The sequence below is a fragment of the Plecotus auritus genome (genome assembly GCF_963455305.1).
Source record: "Plecotus auritus genome assembly, chromosome: 3".
NCBI classification, from domain to species: domain Eukaryota; kingdom Metazoa; phylum Chordata; class Mammalia; order Chiroptera; family Vespertilionidae; genus Plecotus; species Plecotus auritus.
Window position 1 is genome coordinate 25671425 of NC_137772.1, and position 23903 is coordinate 25695327.

The 23903-nt window shown below is 38.0% G+C and overlaps 1 protein-coding gene across 1 annotated transcript in view; it reads left to right on the forward strand.

The window, feature by feature from the left end:
• Positions 1 to 2149: 2149 nt before the first annotated feature.
• LOC308243470 (disintegrin and metalloproteinase domain-containing protein 32-like) overlaps positions 2150 to 23903 on the forward strand; it is a gene marked incomplete at both ends in the record, with an annotated part of 77558 nt that continues 55804 nt past the window's right edge. Inside the window, 6 exons of the mRNA XM_080659016.1 lie at positions 2150 to 2207; positions 5134 to 5213; positions 11194 to 11255; positions 14113 to 14188; positions 19739 to 19815; positions 21427 to 21604. Of these exons, the coding sequence (XP_080515142.1) occupies positions 2150 to 2207; positions 5134 to 5213; positions 11194 to 11255; positions 14113 to 14188; positions 19739 to 19815; positions 21427 to 21604 (531 nt within the window). The remainder of the gene's footprint in view (positions 2208 to 5133; positions 5214 to 11193; positions 11256 to 14112; positions 14189 to 19738; positions 19816 to 21426; positions 21605 to 23903) is intronic.

Sequence of the window (23903 nt, forward strand, 5' to 3'; positions counted from 1 at the left end):
TGAAGATGTTTTAATAATCAAGGGTAAATTATATGTAACTGTGGTATAACTTTGACTATATGTTCACAGACTTACCTTCTTTAGGGTATTGCATTTTCCTTTCCTATCAAACAGATGCCTGGGTCTCTAACCATGTAGTTAAGCAAAATGCAGGTTTTCTAAGCACAAATCAGATTTTATTAAATTCCACAAATGTTTTCTCAATTCTACTATCTTGTAGGTACTATGTTAGGTAGTGTGATATGTAAGTTCTCGATTGGATTCCCTCCTATTATGGGGAGAGCCATATACACAATAAGGTTAATATAAAGTCTTCTCTATTAAAGGTTTATTAAAGGTTGAGGAGAGGGAAATAACAAAGAAATAATTAGAAATTTATTCAAAATACCACTAATTGACAAGCATTTACTGTAACTGTTCTAATGCTATGAAACCATATGTTTGCCTTGACTGTCTAATAGCAATCCTTATTGAAATAAAAACCAGGTGTATATTTTTGTTGCCTGCTTTTGCTCATGCTATTGGGGGGGGGGAGGGGCGCTTAGATTGCCTTGTTGAAACCCTGTGCATTCATAAAATAGCATCTTTAGTTTAGATGTGTAATTCCCTAGGTGAGCTTTTCTGTGTCCGCCCCTGTGCCTTTAGTTTGTGTGTCTGCCTTTCGGTTAACTAGTATGAAAATTCATTCTTTGGGATTTGAAAAGAATTAAAAGATAGTGTATACTGTACTAGTATAGGTGGAGACGAGGGCGAGGCTGGGAGTGAGGAGGCATTGTAATCCAAGGGAATAAGCCAATGTCCATTCAAGAAAGACCAGAAGTCCTGGTGGCCAAAGCATTGTGGGTAGGAGAAACGAGGTGGCAGCCTGGGTTCTGAAAGCAGAAAATGATGAATACAGTCTTGATGAATTTGTCTAGGATTTTCTACTGGAACATACATACTGTAACTATAGACGAGAATCTTGTCCATTTCATTCCCATCACAGATGAATTCAGTGAACTGAAAAGTTACTAAGTAAGAGAATGACATCACATGAATTGTAGCCAAGGCCCTGGGGAGAGCCAGAGTGACTGGAAGAAAGTAGTCTGGTTGCAAAGTGCTTTTGGACAGTAGGTCCAGGAAAACAAACACACACAAAACAAAAACCCTAGCTCTTCCCAAAGACATCAAAACCTCACTTTTCCTATTCTTGGAATCTAGTTTTGTTTTGTTTTAGAAACCAATTAGTTTCTTTTTCTTTGTTCTTAAAGAAACCCAGCTTCAGTAAATGTGAATATGTATATTTGTGTGTGTCTGTGTTCTTCCAGTTTTGTTAAATTTTCATTTTTTAAAATTAAACTTTTTGGGGTGGCAGTGGTTAAGAAGATTATGTAGGTTTTAAGTGTACTCCATGGTACATCATCTGTATATTGCACTGTGTGCCCACCACCCAAAGTCAAATCTTCCCTCACCGACTATTTGACTCCCTTTCTCCTTTACTGGTCCCCACAGTCCTTCCCTCTGGTAACCATCATATTGTTGCCTGTGTTTATGAGTTTTTGTTTGTTTTACTTGTTTGTTCATTTGTTGCCTTCAATTTGATATCGCATGAGTGAAGTCATATGTTCTGAACATTTTCTGCCTGACATTTTGCTTCGCATGACTTTCTCAAAACCCATCCATGCTGTCACAAACGGCAGTATTTCATCTTTTCTCATAGCGGAGTAGTATTCCATTGCCTATGTGTACCACACCTTTACCCAGTCATCTAGTGTATAGTTTGAAATTCAGAACGTGTTCCACTTTCCAAGCACCTAGACGTGTCTGATACAAAACAGCACATAATAAACGTGTCAGTTCTTTTAGGTCCATGGATAGGAAGGGGCTGGTGTTTGGGGGCTGACCTCCCGGAGGGAGCGGCTGGGCTGGATAACTAGAAGATTGAGGTTAGGGCCCAGCTGATCTTACGGCGGCGGGCACTTTAATTGGCGCAAACTGCGGGCGGGCGCGGTGGCCTGGTGAGATGAGAATGCGGGCCCCGCGAACGTGCGGGGCAACACGTGCGGAGCAACACTTGCGGGGCACGTGCGGGGGCGGCCCAACGGCTGCATCCTGAGGACACGCTCGGACTCAGACTCGCTGGGAGCGGAGAAGAGCCAGCATGTTCTGCATGTTCTGCTCAGTGATGCTGCTTGCGGGCCTCGGGGCTCTGCTCAGGTCAAGTCCCGGTAAGCCACAGCGGAGGAAGGTTTTCCTTTTCCTTCCTCCCCCGTGTACCACTGCCGCACACTGTGGCCCCACCCGGTGGAAAACCCGCGTCCTTGCCGGCCTTCCAGTTTCGTTTGCCCTGTCGCCCTGGAAGCTGGGCTGCGTTCCAGCCTGACAAGTGACTCCTGCGAGCGGAAGACAGTTTCAATGAGCTCAAGGACAAATCCCTGACTCTGAACTTGCGTTTGGCCTTCCGTGTAGGTCTGCCGTGCGCGTCGCCAAACTGCCTCAACCTTTCTGCACTCAAAAGCACCCCAGACCCTTCCACTGAAACTCCACCAAACCCACTTCCCTCGGCTCCTGGAGGCCGTAGTAGACCCTGTTTCCTCCCTTCCCCCAAATTCTATGCCTGTTGCATCCCTTGGCGTGTGACCCCTTTCCTCCATGTTGAAAGCCAGGAGCACTGGGTTGAGTTCTTTGCACACTGCCATCTCTGGGGTTCTCTCTTCTGCTCCCCCTCTTCTACTGGTAAGGTTCCTTCTAATTTGAATTAAGATTACAGATAATCCAGGATAATCTCTTTATTTAAAGGTCAGGTGACTAGCAAACTTAATTCTCAATTACAAGTTGCCATGCATTTCAAGATTTACAGGTTCCTGGGATTAAAACGTGGACATTTTGGGGAGGATTATTCTATCTCCCACCGAGTGTGGTACGTTTAGGGTCAAGGTAGAAGCAGAACCAGAGATGATAATTTTATATCCTATGAATGAAGTCATATGATTCTTAACGTTTTCTGCCTGACATTTTGCTCGCATGACATTCTCAAAACCTATCCATGCTGTCTCAAACGGCAGAATTTCATCTTTTCTCATAGCTGAGTAGTATTCCATTGTGTATGTGTACCACATCTCTACCCAGTCATCTAGTGTATAGTTTGAAATTCAGATAGGAAGGAATGGTGGTATGGATGTGAAGGTATACTGCCATCACGGCCAAGTGAAAATGCGAACTTGCTGCGGTAATTCTCTGCTTATTGGGATAGAGAAAACAGCACCTCTATATGTCATTAACTTACAGGTGGCAATACCTGTGTTAATTTGATTCAGTAAAGAGACCTTACTTTGAGCAGTGTTTGTTATTTCAGCCATCAACTGATTAAACTTAAAACAGCTCATTCTCTATTAAATCATTTGCACAGATCAAATAAAATGGGAGTATAATAGAGGTCACTGCCCTTGTCTATTTTAATTCTTTTCACAGTGGGACTACTTTCTGGATTCAGAAAGACGTTTGGTTTGGTGATGGTGCAAAGATATTCAGAGGTTTCTGTCTGGCCCTTCCTACTATAATAATCCTCATCCTATTGGTTAGGTAGGCTAGATGGGGATTCCACAAGTTATTGATTATATCAATTTCCACACACTTGCATAATTGGGCAATTTATGATAGGATTGACTTGTAGACCCATGAGTACATTCATTGATTTGAACCTAAATTCCATTAATCACCTGACTTTTCCTGGTAAGCATACATCTTTTGCTGAAGTGAACCACAGTCATAATTTAAGGTCCTCAAAATTTAGGATTAGTTTAGATCCAGTATTTGTTATTTCACAGGTCTAAATAATTGGGTTTTGTTTTTGTGCATCCAATCTGAGGATTTTTCTTTTAGTTGGTTACTTCATTCTACTTCCATTTATTGATATGACAGATATTTTAATCTAAGTGCTTCTTATTTATGCCATACATTATTGATTTCATGCGATTGTTTTAGTAAAAAGTCTTTTACCATAAAAATCTGTAACTTGCTTTACTTTTTGGGTGCCTGTGTATTCTTTCTTCTCCTAATTTATATTTTTAATCTGTTTTATATAATAGATTTACTCCTTCATTTACGTAGTAACTAGTGATTCCTCACTGTGAGTGCTTAGAGAATTTAGTATCATTACTTCTTCCTACCGCCTGCTCTCCCTTTTATTACATGACTATGGTTTTAGTTCTTCTATATCTTTATATCACTAAACAATATGTTTTTGATATACTGCTTGATTTTCAGCTTTAAGTCACACTTTTTGGACCATGCTGCAATAAATTTAAGGAAATCAGTATGCACATATGGTGTCCCTGTTTGCTGTACTTTGTGACATTGTATATGTTTTTATGCCTACATAATCATCGTTTATAACATTTGCATTTTATTAAATAACCACGATCCCACAGTTGTTTTAATCTTTATTCTATATTTAAGTTTATTTAATGTTCTCTACTACTAGACCTTTCCCCTCAAATCTGTTGATATCTTTATTGGGAGAAGTTCATTTGCCTTGTATGACAGGCACATGTGAACTATATTCTTTTGAGATTTTGCTTGTAAATATCTATCTTTTGACTCCATATTTCAATAACAGTTTTGCTGGGTAAAAAAATTCCTGGTTCCATATTTTTTTCATGAAGATTTAAAAAAGACATTGTTATTCAGTTTTTTAACATTGAAAACTGTTGTAAGAAATTCACAAGCCAGTCTGCTTTTCTCCCAGTATGTTCAATATGATTTTTTTTTTCCTTTTTGCTCATATGCCCATAGAATTATTTCTTAGGCAACCAATAACTTTAGTAGAATAGTTTGAATTTTAATTATTATTGGTTTCTATTATAATACTTTCTAGTCTATTGTTTCAAATATTTTAGTTCAGGAAAGTTTTCTTGAAGCTTAACTTTGATTATTTTTTGCTCTATTCTGTTTTCTAGGAACAGTAAATTTTGTGTAAGTTGATACTGTCCCCTGTGCTTTTTATGGTGTCTTTTTGTAAATTGTTTTAAAGATTATTATAGGAATATACAGTGGTAACTCATATTTGCATAAGTGAATCTTACGAAACAACATCAACAAATACTTAGTTAGGTTTAAGACATGGTTACTAATTGTTTTCTTTTATTTCTTAAGATTTTCAAAATTCATCTCTACAGATTGTAGTTCCAGAGATAATCCAAGCAAATACAAATAATAATTCAGAAGTAGTAAACGTAAGATAAATTTTTCACAATCAATATTATTATATGAAATTTTTTATTTTATTGTATAGTAATGAAATATATCAACCTTACAAAGTATGAATATGTGCCTGGTATTACTTCTAATAAGGAATTTAAAGTTTTTATGGAAAAGCAAATATTTACGTTAGGATGTTCTGTTTGTTTAATATTTGTCATTTCCTTATAGCAAACTACTGAAGCTTCAAATACAGAAAATAGGAATGGGGCCCTAATCTGATAGGATCTTATCTGACTGATATCTCAGTGATTCATATGAAGAGAATACATTTCTCCAAGAAAGTTACGGAGAATCTCTTTTAATTAAAGCCTCCTGCCTCAATCTGTACCCCAGCATCTGCCAGTTCTCAGAGAGAATAAGCCTTTATTCGGTTATTTTTGTCAGAAAGGAAGATAATTTATCTTCTTCATCAATCTATTTAACAAATATTTGTCTGGACTTGTGTGTATAGCTTTATGCTAAGTGTCTTAGAAGATTAAAAAAAAGAAATACAATGAATCAAGCCTTGCTTATAAATTGTCAGTACTTTGATAACACTTTAGTTTTAACACTTTTATTAAGACATAGTTTGCACCCCACAGAATTCACTCTTTGTAAGTGTATACAACTCAGTGATTATTAGTACATACATAGAATTATGTAAATTTACACTGTTTACTTTTAGAACATTTCAGTTGTCATAAGAAGTTCCCTCATGCTTATTTGCAATTTTTCCCTGCTTCTATTCTCAGCCCTTGGCAAATGCTGATTTGTTTTTGTTTCTATAATTTTGCCTTTTCTGGACATTTCATATACATAAAAATATATGGTGTATATTTTTCATTGGGTTTCTTTCACTTAGGTTTGTCCATTTGGTAGCACTGATCAATAGTTCATTAATTATTATTTATTTTCTTTTTATAAAATTCTCTCTAGAGGATATTTTTCCATTGATTTTTAGAGAGAGTGGGAGAGGGAAAGACAGAAATATTGATGTGAGAAAAACACATCAATGAGTTGCCTCCTGCACTTGCCCCGGCCAGGTCTCAGGCTGAGGAGGAGCCTGAACTGAGGTACATGCCCTTGACCGGAATTGAACCCGGGACGCTTTGGTTCGCAGGCCAATGCTCTATCCACTGAGCCAAACTGGCTAGGGCATTAATGATTATTTCTTAATAGATGTGGTTAACACTTGATAGACATTGGATTGTTTTCAGATATTGGTTATTAGAATAATTCTGTTATGAACATTTATGTGTGGACATAATATTTTCCTTTCTCTTGGGTAGATTCTTAGGCGTGAAATTGCTTTGTCATATGGTAAGTTTATGTTTAACATTTAAAGAAACTGCCAAACTGTTTTCCATAGTGGCTATCCAATTTTACATCTCCCATCAGCCATATATGAGCATTCTGGTTTTTTTACTTGTCAGCACTGACGTTGGTTCTCATTTCTGGTTAAAGTTATTGTAGTAGATATGTAGTGTTTTTCATTCTGGCTTCAATATGAATTACCCTAATGTTAAATGAGGTTGAGCATCTTTCATGAACCTATAAGACATTTATACATCTTCTTTGGTAAAACATTTATTCAAATTATTTGCCCTTTTAAAATTGGGTTGTTTTTCTCTTTACTTCTGAATTCTAAGAATTTCTTATATATATTCTAGATACAGATTCTTTATCTGATAAATGATTTGCAGTTATTTTCTCCCAGTTTGTGTCTTGTCTTATTATTTTCTCAGTTTTCAAAGCACTTGACATTGTCAATTTTAATGATGTACCATTATAAAATTTTCTTTTTATGCATCTTGTTTTTGCTGATTGCATTTAAGAGCTCTGTTATGGACAAAATTGTGTCCCCTCCCCCAAATTCATATGTAGAAGTCCTAATCCTCAGTGTGACTGTATTTGGAGATAAGGCCTTAAAGGAAATAAGGTTAAATGAGTTCATAGGCATGGGGCCCTAATCTGATAGGACCTGTGCCTTCTAGGAAGAGGAAGAGACCCCTCTCATCCCCTCCACCTGAACAAAGAAGAAAGACAGTGAGAGGACACAGCAAGAAGGTAGCCATCTGAAAGCCATGTAAAGAGCTTTCACCAGAAACTAGCCCTGATCTGGCATGTTAATCTTAGACTTCCAGCTTCCATATAGTGAGAAAGCAAATTTGTGTTGTTTAAGTCTCTCAGACTGTGGTATTTTGTTAAGGTACAAGAAATACTAAATAAATTTCTTTATGCTGAAAGGAAATAATAAAAGATGGTAACTCAAAGAACCAGAACTGGTTAAAAATATGAGTTATTATGAAAGATTTGATTAAATATTTTTAAAATTGTGAATATGTTTTTTCTTATTTCTCCTTTTAATTTATTTAAAAGATGCAACAATGGGAAAAGCAATAATTATAATAATTTATAGTTGTGTTTATACAAATACAGATGTACTATATGATAAGAATAGCACAAAGGAAGGTGATAGAGTTCCACTATATAGAAGCACAGTTTTTATATTTTACTGGAATTGTTCATCCTATTTAATGAAAGCCTAATATGCTAAGTATCTGGTCGGCCAGTTGGCCATTCAAACAATCAAAGGGCAATATGCTAATGATGTGCTAAGGCCACTCAACTGCTCACTATGATGTGCACTGACCACCAGGGGGCAGACGCTCCGATTGGTAGGTTAGCTTGCTGCTGGGATCTGGCCGATCGGGACTGAGCAAGACAGACCAGACACGCCCTGGAGTCCTCCCACGGTCCCTCCCCGGCTGGCCAACCTCCTGTGTCCCTCCCTGGCCCCAATGGGGGTCATGCACCACTGGGGTCCCTCGGCCTGGCCCGTGCCCTCTCACAGTCCGGGACCCCTGGGGGGATGTCGGAGAGCTGGTTTCAGCCCAATGTAGAATGACCGGTCACTATGTTGCACACTGACCACCAGGGGGCAGACCCCCAATGCAGAAGCTGCCCCCTGGTGGTCAGTGTGCTTCCACAGGGGAGCACTGCTCAGCCAGAAGCTGGGCTCATGGCTGGCGAGCGCAGAGGTGGTTGTAGGAGCCTCTCCTGCCACCGCGGCGTGCTAAGGGTGTCAGACTGATGGAGAGTGGGCCTAAGCCATCAGTCGGACATCCCCAAAGGGATCCGGGACTGCAAGAGGGTACAGGCCGGGCTGAGGGACCTCTTCCCTCACCCCCGAGTGCACGTATTTCGTGCACTGGGCCTCTAGTATTAATATAAATTGTGTTAACTTAAAATGTATATTGTGATACCCACAGCAACTACAAAGAAATAAGTTTTAAAAATAACAAAATGATGAATGTAAATCCAACCATATAAATAATTGATATTAATGTGAATGATCTTAACACCTCAATAAAAAGACAGAGATAGATTGGGACATTACATAAAATAATGTCCCACTCTATGCTATCTATGAGAGACACACCTTAGATTCTAATATACAAATAGGTTCAAAGTAAATGAATGGAAAAAGATATATACCATGCCAATAGTAACCATAAAAAGGGGCCATATCAATATCAGATAATACAAGCTTACAGACAATAAACATTACTAAAAAGAGTGACATTTTATACAGATAAATTTGTCAATATATTCAAAAGATATAAAAATTTGTATACTTATCTATTAACAAATCCTCAAAATACATAAAGGGAAAATGAACAATTGAATATAGAAATAGACAATTTAATAACCATAGTCAGAAATTTCAATATTTCACTCACAATAATGGATTGACCAACTAGACAAAATCAACAAGCATAAAGGATATTTAAATAAAACTATTAACTATAAGTTTTCTTTTTTTACTATGATCAGCACAGCTACAGAGTGGATGAGTTCCTGAGTAGGGGTGGCTGGGGACTGAGAAAAGGAAAAAGGAGACAGACACAGAGACAGTAGGGAAAGCTGGGACCAGGTGGGACGCTACCCTCTGATGGAGGGACAGTGACCAGAGCTGGTGCAGCATGTTTATTATATACATTATATGAGCTAAGGGTCAGGCTGACAACATACCTGCTTCTGGCATGGTATGTTTCCAGGACGTGGCTCTGCCATCACTGGACTCAGCTGACAATAATCAGAGAAATGCTCATGTGCCTTCCCAAGGCGCTCTCTATGATTAACCAATACAAACTAGCTGACATAGAGAACACTGCATCCAACAACTGCAGAATCCATATTCTTTTTAGGTGCATATGAAATATTCTCCATGATATACAATATTCTAGGTCAAGAAATTAAAAAGAATTGAAGCCATAAAAATGTGTTTGCTATTGCAATAGAATTAAATTAGAATCAACAACAGAAAGAAATCTAGGAAATTCTCAAATATATGAAAATTAAACAACAAACTTCTACATAAATCATAAATCAAGAAAAAAATCACAAAGAAAGTTTAAAAAAATATTTTGAACTGAATGAAAAACACATCATAGCATAAGTTATGGAATTGATACTGTACAGTAGGGCAGCAGCATTATCCCCCAAGCCCTAGGCAGCTGCCCTGTCCCCTTCTTACCTCGTTGGCTTTGGATAGTGGCCTTGCCTGAGACACTGGCCCCTGAAAATGAGAAGGTCATCCAACCCTCTGAACCAAGGGGGGGGAAAGCTGCTCTCTAGGCTTGTGATGAGAGAGGAAACCCTTCTCAGGTTCACTGACCTACTAATATTATAACTTATCACCACCCATGTTTTAACTTTAAAATTAGTAGTGATAGAGTTGAAAACAGTACCAAATTTTGTTCAAGAATTTTCTGTTTAAAAATATAGGAAACAAGCCCAGCTGGTGTGGCTCAGGAGGTCATTGTTCGATTCCTGGTCAGGGCACATGCCCAGGTTGCAGGCTAGGTTGTGCAGGAAGTGGGCAATCGATAATTCTCCCTCCTCATCGATGTTCCTCACTCTCTCTCCCTCTCATTTCCTCTCTCTGAAATCAATAACATATTCAAAAAATATAGGGAACAGGCAATACATTTTAGAAAAATGGTTGAAATGATTTTTGTACCTAATGGAGTGAGTTTCACTGATATAGATATACCTTCTTATCCCAATGATGCCAGCTAAGTAGACATTAAGGATAGCACAGATTTCTAATAGTGTATAAATCCCTATATTTGGCTTATTTTTTGTGTGGAAATAGAATGGATTATATAATAGATAAATGCTAAACATCTTAAAACATAAAACAATGGAATTTTTATTTTGATGAAAATCCCAAGTTTACAGTTATTTAGTAAATGAAGAGCAAACACTTCATTTTCTTACCCCATAACTCTTAATAAGAAAATCATTAGTAAATAAATATCTATGAACAGGTTAAGGATAAGGCAGACTGGATAATAAACCACCCCTGGTTTCACATACCCTGCATGTAACTCATTCTAAAATGGTGAGAATGGCTGTGGAGATATCTGAACTGTTAAGATATGAGCGCTGAATCTCATTCTAATAAGCCCAATGATAGTACTCGTTTTTTGTTCACCATGGCCAGTAAACTACATATTTTCCTGAAGGAATACATATTTACGTTACATTGTGCATCACATCTATTAAAATGGCTTGGACGGCTCCATTTAACCACTATTTATCAAATGCAACTATATAACGTTCTGCATTTTATCTGGGGTGTGACAAATCAGCTGCTAATTTCTACCACTTTTGAAAAGATCTAGATATGTGAAAAAGGACTCCATACAAAGAACCAATTTTACAAACTGGTAAATACTTTTATATAACGGAAACCTCAGGATGTTGGGAAATACTCACTTAAGAAACCATTAAGCTACCTTTGGTCTTTACGTTTTTTGATACGTTGTTGCAGATTTAAAATCACACATAGTTTGAGATATTTTAATGAAGACATTTTAAGCATTGTATGGAGGGAGTAATTGGTGTAAAATTGTTGTTTCTATTTCATTTGTCTTTACTCTCAGTTCTTTTGGATTTTTTCAGAAACAAATATCCTATATTATTCCAATAGATGAGAAGCCATATACCGTCCACCTTAAGCAAAGGTACATTTTTTTATTCTTTAGTTTTGGATTTCCTTTATTTATATGAATTTGTTTACTTGTAATAAAAATGGGCTATTTAAAATAATATTGTTGTTATTACATTTTTAGCTGTCTCAGATGAATGGATATCCTTCTGTGAATTAATGAAATTTTTGGTGCTAATGCTTCATGAAAGTAGCCTTTTGTTACAAGGGGATTTTGGAACAGAAAAAATAGAGACTCACCTCCTGAACTTTATATGATCTTAAGTTGGTGGAACCAGCAGGACCTGTATAATCAAGGCAGGATGTCAAAATAAGAACTAAGTCTGTAACTGATTGTATTAAGATTTGATCAGGGAGTTAGGCCCACCATCAGGATATGGAATAAGCTACTTAATACAGAAATTAGATGATATACTGTGGGAACTAGTGAATAGTTTATGGAAAATATTACTAGTTCTATATCATATTTCAGAGAATTGAGAAAATAATAGAAATAACTTTTGTAGGGCTTAATTCTCTAATGGAAACCCAGTTGTGAAAAGCTGGATTGGAAGTAATTTGTGATTTTCAAGAGGTCATTTTTAGTTAAATTTGGGTGTAAAACTAGACTACATGGAATGAAGGAGAGGCTAATTTGAGACCAAAAATAGTAAGTGTAAATAACTTACCAAAAATATTGGGCAAAGAAAGAAGAAAGAGGAGGTCAGATGAATGCTTTCAAAGAAAGAAGAAACAAAGTTTTTTTTGGCTGAAGGGAAGTTTCTTAAAGAGAGATGGTAAACAAGTGATTCATTGTATAAGATGCCAAAGACTGGTGTTGAGTAAAAGAAGAATTAACCTATTCCTATAGACAGAGGGGAAACTATGGTAAATGATAACACAAGCAACTTTTTAAGACTATCAAAGGCAAAGCAAGAGAACTCACATTGTATTTGAACATCTCATCAGGACTATGAACAGTGGTAAGAAATATAGGGACTGGAGCATGGGATATGGATAGAGCATGTGTACCAGTATATTGTTTTGGGGAATCCTATATAATAAAAGGCTAATATGCAAATTGTTTTCTCGACGGGGGTTTGACCGGGAGTTTGACCAGGGGGCGGGGCCAGCCAGTCAACCGCCTGTGGCCCCTCCCCCCAGCCGTCCCAATTGGCCCTCTCCCATGCACGAATTCATGCACCAGGCCTCTAGTTACATAATGATTATGACAGCATTATGTCAATTACGTGATTGCAAATAACTTATGTGAGAAATAATGAGAAACAGAACTATGACTGTTTAGAGGAAAGGATTTTATTATTACTAGAGGCCCAGTGCATGAAATTCGTGCACTCGGGGTGGGGGGGGGGTCCCTCAGCCCTGCCTGTGCCCTTTTACAGTCCAGGAGCCCTCGGGGGATATCCGGCTCAGGGCTTCTGGCTGAGTGGTGCTCCCTCTGTGGGAGCACACTGACCACCAGGGGGCAGCTCCTTCATTGAGCGCCTGCCCTTGGTGGTCAGTGTGCATCATAGCGACCAGTCATTCCACTGTTCAGTCAATCTGCATATTAGCCTTTTATTATATAGGATTTTTTTTTTTTTTTAGAAATACTGAGGTGGCAGGGAAAAATTAGCTAATGGATTAGATAGAGTGATTTGTGGTAGAGATTCAGTGGGGCAGTGAAAGAGAAGGGGAACAGACCTGAGTCAGGGCAAATATGGACTCTTTTTTGGAGAGGTTGTATATGAAGTGCTTGTGGGATATCCCAGGAATAATGTCTAGTTGGAAAGTAGATTTGGTCTAGAACATGGAAGACAAGTGTGGGTTTTAAAGCCATTTTTAAATGTAGGTATAAATGAAGCACCAAAAAGGAACAAGATAAATCTATAGAGGTAGGGGTGAATGTTAAAGGTGAGGAGGAAAAACCCCACAGATGAATGCCATGGAAACATTTAAGAGAAGAAGCAAGGATCCAGAGGAAAGGATTTACAGAAGTAGAAAGATATGAGGAAAACCAGGGGGAAATGGTATGATTGAAATTGAGTAGATGTTTTAAAGAAGGGGAATGGGGTCAGCAATAGGAAGTGCATTACAGTAGTTTTATTTGACTTCAAACTGCCTTTTGGATTTCACAACTAGAGGGTCATTAGGTAAGTAACCTATATGAGATCAGTTTTAGTGAAGAGTTCCCAACAGAAACTAGTCTGGGTGGTCTGGTTATGTTACATTGGATGGAGGAGTGAGCTTGAGGTAAGGAAGCCTAACTAAAATAACATGATAAATACAGGCAATGGTACCAGAGAAGGCTGAACTTAGAATGAATGTAGTTTTAGTGCCTGTGTTCTGATTAATATTACTTTTACACAATACTCTTCCACTTCATTATAAAGGAAATGTGTATTCATAGTAATACAATTTAGGAAAAATGAAAGAACAGACAACTCTCATAATCCAGTTCATATCTTTGTAAATTTTAAAATGCTTTTCTCTCATCTTGTAGTTCTTTTTTCCTTATTTTCTTTGAAGGAGTCCATTAAGATAGGATAATTACTTTGAGTAAATGTGTATTCCTTTGAATAAAAATTACATAAACATCAAGAGAAAATATTATCTTTAGCAGAGGTTAGCAAACTTTTTCTCTAAAACCTAGATAGTAAGTATTTTTGGCTTTGAGGGCATAAGCCTCTGTCAAGATGACCAGACTCTGCTGCTGTAGCAGGAAAGCAGCCATTGACCATAGTAAGTCAATGGCTGGAGCTGTGTTTCCATAATACTATTTACAAACACAGAGGGTAGGTCAGATTTGGTCTGAGGGTGTTAGCTTGCTTGCTGCTGCTTTATATGTTTCAAAATGAATAACTTAGAATTCTATCATTCTTTTTTACATTCAGATTTTTTTTAGCAGATAATTTTATGGTTTATTTATATAATCAAGGATCTGTGAATTCTCATTCTTCAAATATTCAGGTAAGATTTAAGTTCTATGTTATACAGATTTTTTTAAAGACCTTTTTTTTTATGTTGAAGAAATTCTTTTCTAATACAGCAGACTTTATTCACAGGGGATATAGTTAAGGAATCCATTTTTGTGTGTGGCTAATTTCCCCTATTATTAGGCTTTTCTGAAATTTTGGTAAATTAAAGAAAATTAGAATGACTCAACACCTTCTACTCTGCCTAGAACATATTACCTTTTAAAACATGCAATACCTGACTATTTAGTCTGAGGCAGTGATATCTTTTACCTTAGATCATCAAATAAAATATGACAAGTGGCAACATGAGAATGGCCATCTGGTGTGAATGAAGTAAAATTATTCCTATCTTTTTGTCAGATCGGCAAAAAGTATATTTTTTTGCTGTGCTGCAGAATTTTAGTAATTAGTTTATGTATGCCATGAGATAAAGAAGGTTGAAAATAGCTACCCTATCCCATCCATCAAGAAATTCTACTGAATCTACCCTTTAAATTATAGTATATCTGTAATCTACCCTCTTCCTCTGTCTCCATCAACTGGAAACACTTTTTTCCAAGTAAGCATCTTATTTAATACGACTAGAGGCCTGGTGCACAAGATTTGTGCATGGGAGATGTGTGGGGAACGGTCCTTCAGCCCAGCCTGCACATTCTTGCAATCCGGGACCCTTTGGGGGATGTCCGACTGTGGGATCAGGCTTAAACCGGCAGTCGGACATTCTTCTCGCAATCCAGTACCACTGACTCCTATCCGTTCACCTGCCTGCCTGCCTGATTGCCCCTAACCACTCTGCCTACCTGCCTGATCATCCCTAACCACTTACCTGCCTGCCTGATTGCCCCTAACTGCCCTCCCCTCCAGGCCTGGGTCCCGCCCAGCTGTCCTTCTTTGCAGGCCTGATTGCCCTCAACTGCCCTCCCTTGCAGGCCTGGTCCCTCCCAACTGCCCTCTCCTGCCAGCCATCTTGTGGTGGCCGTTTTGTGTCCACATGGGGGCAGCCATATTTGACCATATGGGGTGGCCATTTTGTGTGTTGGAGTGATGGTCAATTTGCATATTACCTCTTTATTATATAGGATTATTATAGATTATTGCCAGAACTTGAATAATCTTTCTATTTCCACACTTTGCCATCCCCTCAGTCGGTTCTTGAACTAGCAACCAGATTGATCCTATTGAAATCTAGTCAGATCATGTCACTTCTCTGCTCAGGACTTCCACAGGATGACCACCTAATGTTCACAAAATGAAAACCAAAGTCATTTCAATATCCTACAGTTCTTATATAGTTTGCTCCTCTTCCCCTGGCTGACCTCATTTCCTGTTAGTCTCTATCTTACTCACCTGTTCCAATCATATTTCTCTCCTTGCTGTTCTTCAAACACAGCAGACATGTTCTTTTAAGAATTTTGCACTTTCCATTTCCTCTGATCCAGATGTTTGTTTTCCATTGATTTTTATTTATTATTTTTATTTTTTTGGTACTAAATTTATTTTATTCTTATTTTTTTATTTTAAATTTAATAAATCTTTATTGTTGAGATTATTACAATTGCTCCTCTTTTTCCCCCCATAGCTCCCCTCCACCCGTTTCCCACCCCACCCTCTGCCCTTACCTCCCCCCGCACTGTCCTCATCCATAGGCGTACGATTTTTGTCCAGCCTCTTCCCGCACCTCCCACACCCCTTTCCCCCTGAGAATTGTCAGTCCACTCCCTTTCGATGCCCCTGATTCTCTTATATTCACCAGTTTATTCTGTTCATCAGATTTTTAATTCACTTGATTTTTAGATGCACTTGTTGATAGACATTTATTAGTTGTTCATAATTGTTATCTTTACCTTTTTCTTCTTCTTCCTCTTCTTAAAGAATACCTTGCAGCATTTCATATAATACTGGTTTGGTGGTGATGAACTCCTTTAGCTTTTTCTTATCTGTGAAGCTCTTTATGTGCCCTTCAATTCTGAATGATAGCTTTGCTGGGTAGAGTAATCTTGGTTGTAGGTTCTTGTTATTCATCACTTTGAATATTTCTTGCCACTCCCATCTGGCCTGCATAGTTTCTGTTGAGAAATCAGCTGACAGTCATATGGGTGCTCCCTTGTAGGTAACTAACTGTTTTTCTCCTGCTGCTTTTAATATTCTCTCTTTGTCTTTTGCTCTTGGCATTTTAATTATGATGTGTCTTGATGTGGTCCTCTTTGGATTCCTCTTGTTTGGGGTTCTGCGCTTCCTGGACTTGTAAGTCTATTTCTTTCACTAGGTGGGGAAGTTTTCGGTCATTATTTCTTTAAATAGGTTTTCAGTATCTTGCTCTCTCTCTTTTTCTGGCACCCCCATAATTCGGATGTTGGTATGCTTGAGGTTGTCCCAGAGGCTCCTTACACTATCTTCAACTTTTTGGATTCTTTTTCTTTTTGCTTTTTCGGTTGAGTGTTTTTTGCTTCTTTGTATTTCAACTCTTTGACTTGATTCTTGCCGTCCTCTAGTCTGCGGTTAGGTCTCTGTATAATATTTTTTTATTTCAGTCAGTGTATGTTTAATTTCTAGTTGGTCTTTTTTCATATCCTCAAGGGTCTCATTAAATTTATCGGCCTTTTCTAGGAAATTCTTGAAAAACCTTATAACCGTGGTTTTGAACTTTATATCCAGTCGTTTGTTTTGCTCCATTTTTTCATTTGTGATCTGTTTCTTTGTCTCCACATTTTCGCTGCTTCCCTGAGTTGGTAGAGTAGCTTTGTGTGGTAGGTGTCCTCTAGGGTCCAGTGGCTCAGCCTCCCCAGTTACCTGAGGTGGACACTTTTGGTGCACCCCTTTGTGGACTGTGTGTACAGCCTTGTTGTAGTTAAGTCTTGATTGTTGTTGGTATCACTGGGAGGAATTGACCTCCAGGCCAATTGGCTGTGAGGATCAGCTGTGTCTATGCTAGGAACACTTCTGTGCTGGAGACACTCTTATGAGACAAGACTTGCAAAATTGCAAAAGCCTCTGTGCTCAGCTTGGATGGGGCGGAGTTTCAGGGTGGAGCAGACAGCCTTGGTTTCCCATCAGCCCTGCCCTATGAGGTCCCTGGGTCTCAGTGACCCTTGGTAATTGCTGCAAGCACCTCTGAAAGAAAGCCGCCCTCGAGTTTCACCCACTGCCAGACAGTCCAGTTTCTCCCCGAATGAGTCGGGGTTCCCAGAAACTTGCCCAGAACTGGAGTTCAATGCAGTTGGGTGCTTCTGTCTCCCTCCTGCTTTAGAAAGCCAGCCGCGCACCCAGCCTCCCATGATTCCCCCCGAATGAGTCTGGTTTCCCAGCATCTCGCCCGGGACTGGAGTTCAGTGCATTCGGGAGTTTCCTTCTCCCTCCCACTTTAGAAAGCCAGCCGTCCACTCAGCCGCCTGTGCACACAGCCGCCCTTCCTCTCCGCGTGCGAGCCTCCATACCTCAGTCTTTTGTAGCTCCTCTGAGTCAATGTGCTTTCCTCTTTTCTTCTAGTTGTAGAATTTCCACTCAGCCAGCTTTCCTGTAGTTCTGAATGGTGTCCGTTTTGTCTTTTTAGTTGTAATTTTGATATTGTTGTGTGAGGCAGCAGTTTAGGTGTTTACCTATGCCACCATCTTGGTTTCTCCTTCCATTGATTTTTAGAGAGAGTGGAAGGGAGGGGGAGAGACAGAGAGAAACATCAATGTGAAAGAGACACATTTATTGGTTGCCTCCTACAGGTGCCCTGATCAGGACTGGAATCAAGCCAACAACCCAGGTACATGCCCTTGCTGGGAATTGAACCCAGGACTCTTCAGTCTGCAGGCACATACTCTATTCACTGAGCCAAACCATGCTAGGGCCAGATGTTTGCTCTTTTCCAAAATAGCACGTTTTTCTTCCTCATATTGTTGGATCTTTGCTCAGAATCACTTCGTTAGCCCTTGACTAATCTAGTTTTTAAATTGCATTCTTACCCTTAGTTCTCTTATTTTACCTGTTTTGTTTTTCTCCACAATGGTATCAACATATGATGTGTCATCTATTTTATCTATTTACTTTACTAGAAGCCCAATGCACGAAGATTTGTGCAAGAATGGGCCTTCCTTTCCCTGGCTGTCAGCACTGCCTTTCTGTTCCGGCCCTGGAGCCACCTCTTTCTGCTCCAGCCCTGCCTTCCCACGCTGCCCATAGGCCCTGAGCAGCTGGGGTGGTGCAGAAAGCCTGTGTTGTCACCATGGCGATGACGCAAGCATCCCGCCCCACCCCAGGCCGCTTGGGTCAATTTGCATACTCCTGATTGGCTGATGGGCGTCGCAAAGGTATGGTTAATTTGCATCTTTCTCTTTTATTAGTGTAGATTTTCTATTTCTCCAGTGCAATATAATCTTTCATGAGGCCAGGGTTTTGGTCTGTTTTATTCACTGATGTATCTCCAATAACTAGAAAAATGTCTAACACATAGTTAGCATACTAGTATAATAAAAATGTGTTGCATTATTGAATTGGACACTATGTTACTTTATTATATTGGATAGAACCATCAGTTTCCTTTTGTTCTTCTTTCCTCTCCTAGGCTCCAACATAAAGCAGTGTGTTAATAAATCTTACACTGATTTCTACCAAATTTTATAACACTATTGAATCTTGGAAGTTATATAATATTCCTCTTTTTCTGTGATGATGTTTGCTAAATCTCTAACATAATTATGCTGTGATCAGAGACCAAACTTTGTATGACTGCAGTAATTTAAAATTTATTCTTGTGTTTCATGGCCAGAATATGGTTTAATTTTTGTAAATGTTCCATGTTATTTGAAAAGAAAGTGTATTCTGCGGTTTTAAAGTGTAGTGTTCTATCTGTATTAGGTTGTTAACATGCTCTTCAAATCTTCTATCAATTCTCAGTGCTTGATTTATCAGTTACTGACAGAAGTGTATCTTTAAAAATCTTTTACTATAAAAATATTTATTTTTATGATTTTTTTCAATTTTGACTTTATGTATTTTCAAGGTATGTTATTAAGGGAATACAAATTTAGGGTACTTATATCTTCTTTATGAATTGAAACTTACCATTTTGAAGTGTCCCTCCTTATCGCTAGTCATGCTTCTTGCCTAACATCGACTTTTTTGGTATTAGTATAGCTTCAAAATCACCCTTTTGTTTTTGTTGTCTTATTATGTCTTTTTCTAGTTCTTCATTCTTCCTATATCCTTATATTTTAAATGTTTCCTTTTAGCAGAATATTAGATTTAAAAGAAACTAAGATTCATAATCTTAGTCTTTTAATTGGTGACCCAAATTTATATACTGGGAAATAATTTTACCAAAAATATGAAATTAACTTTGGAAGTAGGGTGTAAAATAATAATCCCTAGTATTAATCTGATAATATTAGTTCAAATAGTAAAAGTGGCAAATGGGTGACTTTTTTTCTGAATATTGCTTTATTCATATTGATAGAGATTGTGTCGCCTGGAAAATATTCAGAAAATTTTATAAAATAAGAAATCATTAGAAAGTTTTTCAATTCCTAAGTAACCACTTTACTTCTTTCTTTTCTAGACTCAATGCTACTATGAAGGATATGTTGAAGGATATCCAAATTCCATTGTCATACTCAGCACGTGCTTTGGACTTCGGTTATGTATTTTCTACTGTTGATATGCCAACAACATAGTTATGATATTTGGCTGCATGGGATTTGTTTTGTTGATATTAAGTGTGAAGCTGGAAGAAAATTCCCACGTGGAGATTATTCAATTATACTCTGCTGTTCCTTTTACTTCTCCTCACTGACCGGATAATTTCTTAACTCCTTAAAAGTTTAGATTTTCTGGCATCCTTGTTCTCTCTCTCTCTCTATATATATATATATTTTCTTAACTACAGAACTGACAGTTGAACATGCTTGACTACAGGAAGTTTGAAAAGCTAAATTTAGGATAGCTTATTTTTTCAGCCAACAGAATATTTTGATACCTACCATGTACCAGCTATTAGCCAATGTTTGGAAATATAGAGAAATAAATATAAACAAGGCATGCTTTTCTCAAGGAAAATTATTTTCAGAGAGATGAAGTCAATTCTGTATAAACAAATAATTATTAATATGGTATTCATTTTTCTAATAATATCAGTATCTTAAAGTCTCTAAGAATTGTAGGGTTTCATCCTTAGTGCTTAAAGCGTTTCCCATTATATCAGGAAATTTTTCACTCTCAATTTGTAGCATAGGTTCCTTGATTTACGAAAAAATGTTCCTCTGAGCTTTTACATGTAATCCTGAAATTTGTTTTTTAGGGAGTAGTCACTTGAACTGTTACCTGTATTCAGGGAAAAGTGTTATAAAAGTTGTTTTACTCCTTAAAATCTTGCTTTAAATTTCTTAGACTATATGCACAAACAAAATAATACCGTTTCATAACTACTGTGAAATTTTTTTAAAAATAAAATTGCTATTTATATAAAACCCTACATGACCAGTCAACTGTTCGACCATTTGACCGGTCACTGTGACACGCACTGACCACCAGGGGGCAGACGCTCAATGCAGGAGCTGGTCCCTCGTGGTCAGTGTGCTCCCACAGCAGGCATGCCGCTCAGGTGCCAGATGTTGGGCTCATGGCTGGGGTGCACAGCTGCAGCGGCGCTAGCCTCTCCCGCCTCTGCAGCAGTGCTACTGAGGGGTGGCAGCAGGTGCAGTGGGGCCAGGATGAGCAGGAGTGGTGCTCGGCCTGGGCTCGGGCTCCTCCCCAGCTGCCTGCTGCTTCGCTGCATTACTACGATATCCCCTGAGGGGTCCCAGATTGCGAGATGGCACAGGCCAGGCTGAGGGACCCCACCGGTGAACAAATCTGTTCACCGAGTCTCTAGTTTTATTATATTAGCACTGCAGTCATTTTTTTAAGGTAGTATAAACAGAGAAAAATTCATCATGATTTCTATATTGCCTTCTTTAAGTCACTGACTTGGAGGACGGGGAACTACTTGATAATTGTTAATTCTGTGCACTACACCTAGCACTGATTACATAATTTCTGCTGCATTTATAATCATAAAGAAAGTGAAATGGGAAATTGTGTGGATTGGAGATGTTTTGTCTCTTCAGAGTCATATCCCAAATATAAAGGTTTTGGGTCAGAATATTATACTAAAAAACGGTCTGTATTTTCCCCCCCCCCTTTTTTTTATTCTGTCAGTTTTATAAAATTGACTAAAAACACTTAAGTTTGTTATCCTTATTTTTACAGAGGATTACTGCAATTTGAAAACGTTTCTTATGGAATTGAACCTCTGGAAATTGAAGTTGAATTTCAGCATCTTCTTTATAAATTAAAAAATAAAAACAATATGTTTGCAGTTCATACTGAAAATAGCCGTGGCATGGAACAAAAACCAATGGACTATAGCATTTTCATAAGTGAAAAAGTAAGTTACATATGCTTTATTACTACTTTCAAGATAGTTATTGCATTTTAAAATTTATTTTTAAAAAAATTTATTAACCTCATGGATAGTTATAGCAAATATCCTTTCCTTAAGAACAGCCTCATCTTTTCTTAGTCTTACAATTTTTCTTGAACGATATATCAGTATATATCAGTGTTTCCTGCTTGCAATAATCTATCCTTTACTTTTAATTCTTAATTTGTTTCTTTTTATTTATTTATTTTTATTAATTTCTTTATTGATTAAGGTATCACATATTTGTCCTCATCCCCCCATTCCCTTCCCAAACCCCTACCCACGCATGCCCCCACCCCCCTGTTGTCCGTGACCGCTGGTTAGGCTTATATGCATGCATACAAGTCCTTTGGTTGATCTCTCCCCTTTACCCCTACCCTCCCCTACCTTCCCTCTGTGGTTTGACAGTCTGATCGATGCTTCCCTGTCTCCGGGTCTGTTTTTATTCATCAGTTTATGTTGTTCATTATTTCCCCTAGATGAGTGAGATCATGTGATACTAGAAATACACTTATAAGAACCAAAAATGAGACAAGCAATAATGGTTATGTTGAGAGGCAAATGAATCAGTCTGTAGTGAGTTTCTTTCTGGGCCAACAGTTCTTTTGAGTCCCAATTTCAATGTCAAAACAGTTCCTTATGTGTACATGTCAGCAATGATGTTTCAGTTCTGGATGGTAGACAAATGGTGGTAATGCAGGTCCGACCCTCTCTGGTTTGGTCCTGGGCAACTTGCAGGGACGCACAGCTGCTGACTGCTAGTATGGCAAGGTGTCATCAGCGTCTTCCATCTCTGGACTGTTTCTCTTCTGTCTTCATGGCTGGAGCAGTCCTGTCAATTCCTCTCTGTTGCAGGAATCCACATGGTCTTGGAGTTGTTTTCTGAAAATATACAAACATATTCTCGACCAAAAGTTAATAAAGGAATCTTTTCTATAAATTTGACTTGGGATACTTTTTCATTTTTTGCCCAAACGATTTTCCTTTGGCTTGTTTTGACACCATGTGTGTTTTTCATGGGTGTCTTGCTATTAGCATTACAAATCAAAGTTAATTTTCTAAAGTAAAAATTTTCTAGATGTAATTTACTTACAGGATATTTTTCCTTACATGATATTTGTTTCTTGTAACTTTCTAAAAATTAGTGTTTCAGTTTCTGCTTTTATCTCTATATTTCTGTATGTTATTCAATAAAGCCAATATTTATAAAGGTTGCATTCATAACCAAAGAGTCAATATTAATGCAATTATAGATATAATTAAAATATCATAAGCAGGATTGTCATGTGTAGCCATGTAAATTGTTCAGTGTACACCCTGTATAACTGCATGTTTTGGTCCTTGTAAAAGTAATTGTGAGAAAGAAAAATTTTGTGCCAGGTAAAAGTGGCATAAATATGCATAGCTTATTGAAGAGATATATGGCATTGCTAGCTTTTTACAGTACATGTTCTCCTCATTTTCTGCCAGTTTTTAAAAATAAAATCCCTCAGTGGTTAGCTGGGCATGCAACAAAAGACATTTCTTAACCTCCCTGCATTTAGGCAGGGCCATGTGATAAAGTTATGGCTAATGACATATAAGCAGATGTACTATGTAATATGTCTGGATTGAATTCTAAAGGAAGGAGGTTTATACTCTTCTCTTCTCCCCTATCCTGCTGGCTGCATTGTGGACTTGTTGACACACCCTAGTCCACAAGGTCAAGGAGGATACCATGTGTGGCAGAGCATTAAGGTAGAATAAGCCTTGCTCCTGAAGAACTTACAAGACAAAATCACCATTTTCAGACTTTTATGTGGGAGAGAAATAAACTCCAGTATGTTTAACCTACTATTATTTGTGTGTATCTGTCATAGCTTCCAATCCTATGTCCAAAATAATAACAGGAATTGAATGTATGGTGAAAGTAAGGTGCAGCACTGACGTGTTCAGTGCTATCACATATATGTATATAATTTAAAATGAAATTCGGTTAACTGAATACTAACTTTTCTCTTTTCCTCCTGAGAATTTAGGAGGGTAATTCTCAGTAGCTTAAATTATCCCCTATAGTGGATAGTGTTAGTGCTCTGGCCAGGTCCCCTTAAGCCCCCTTTTACTGTATTTTTGTAAATATCGGGAGGGAGGTGGGACACTCTATCTTTTACTATCTAGAATCTGTGACTATTTAAAAAAACGTGTTTATACTTAAAGTTATTTTATTTCAGTTGTATTGACATATAATTGGCATATAATAAATGTGTTAGTGTAAAGCATACAT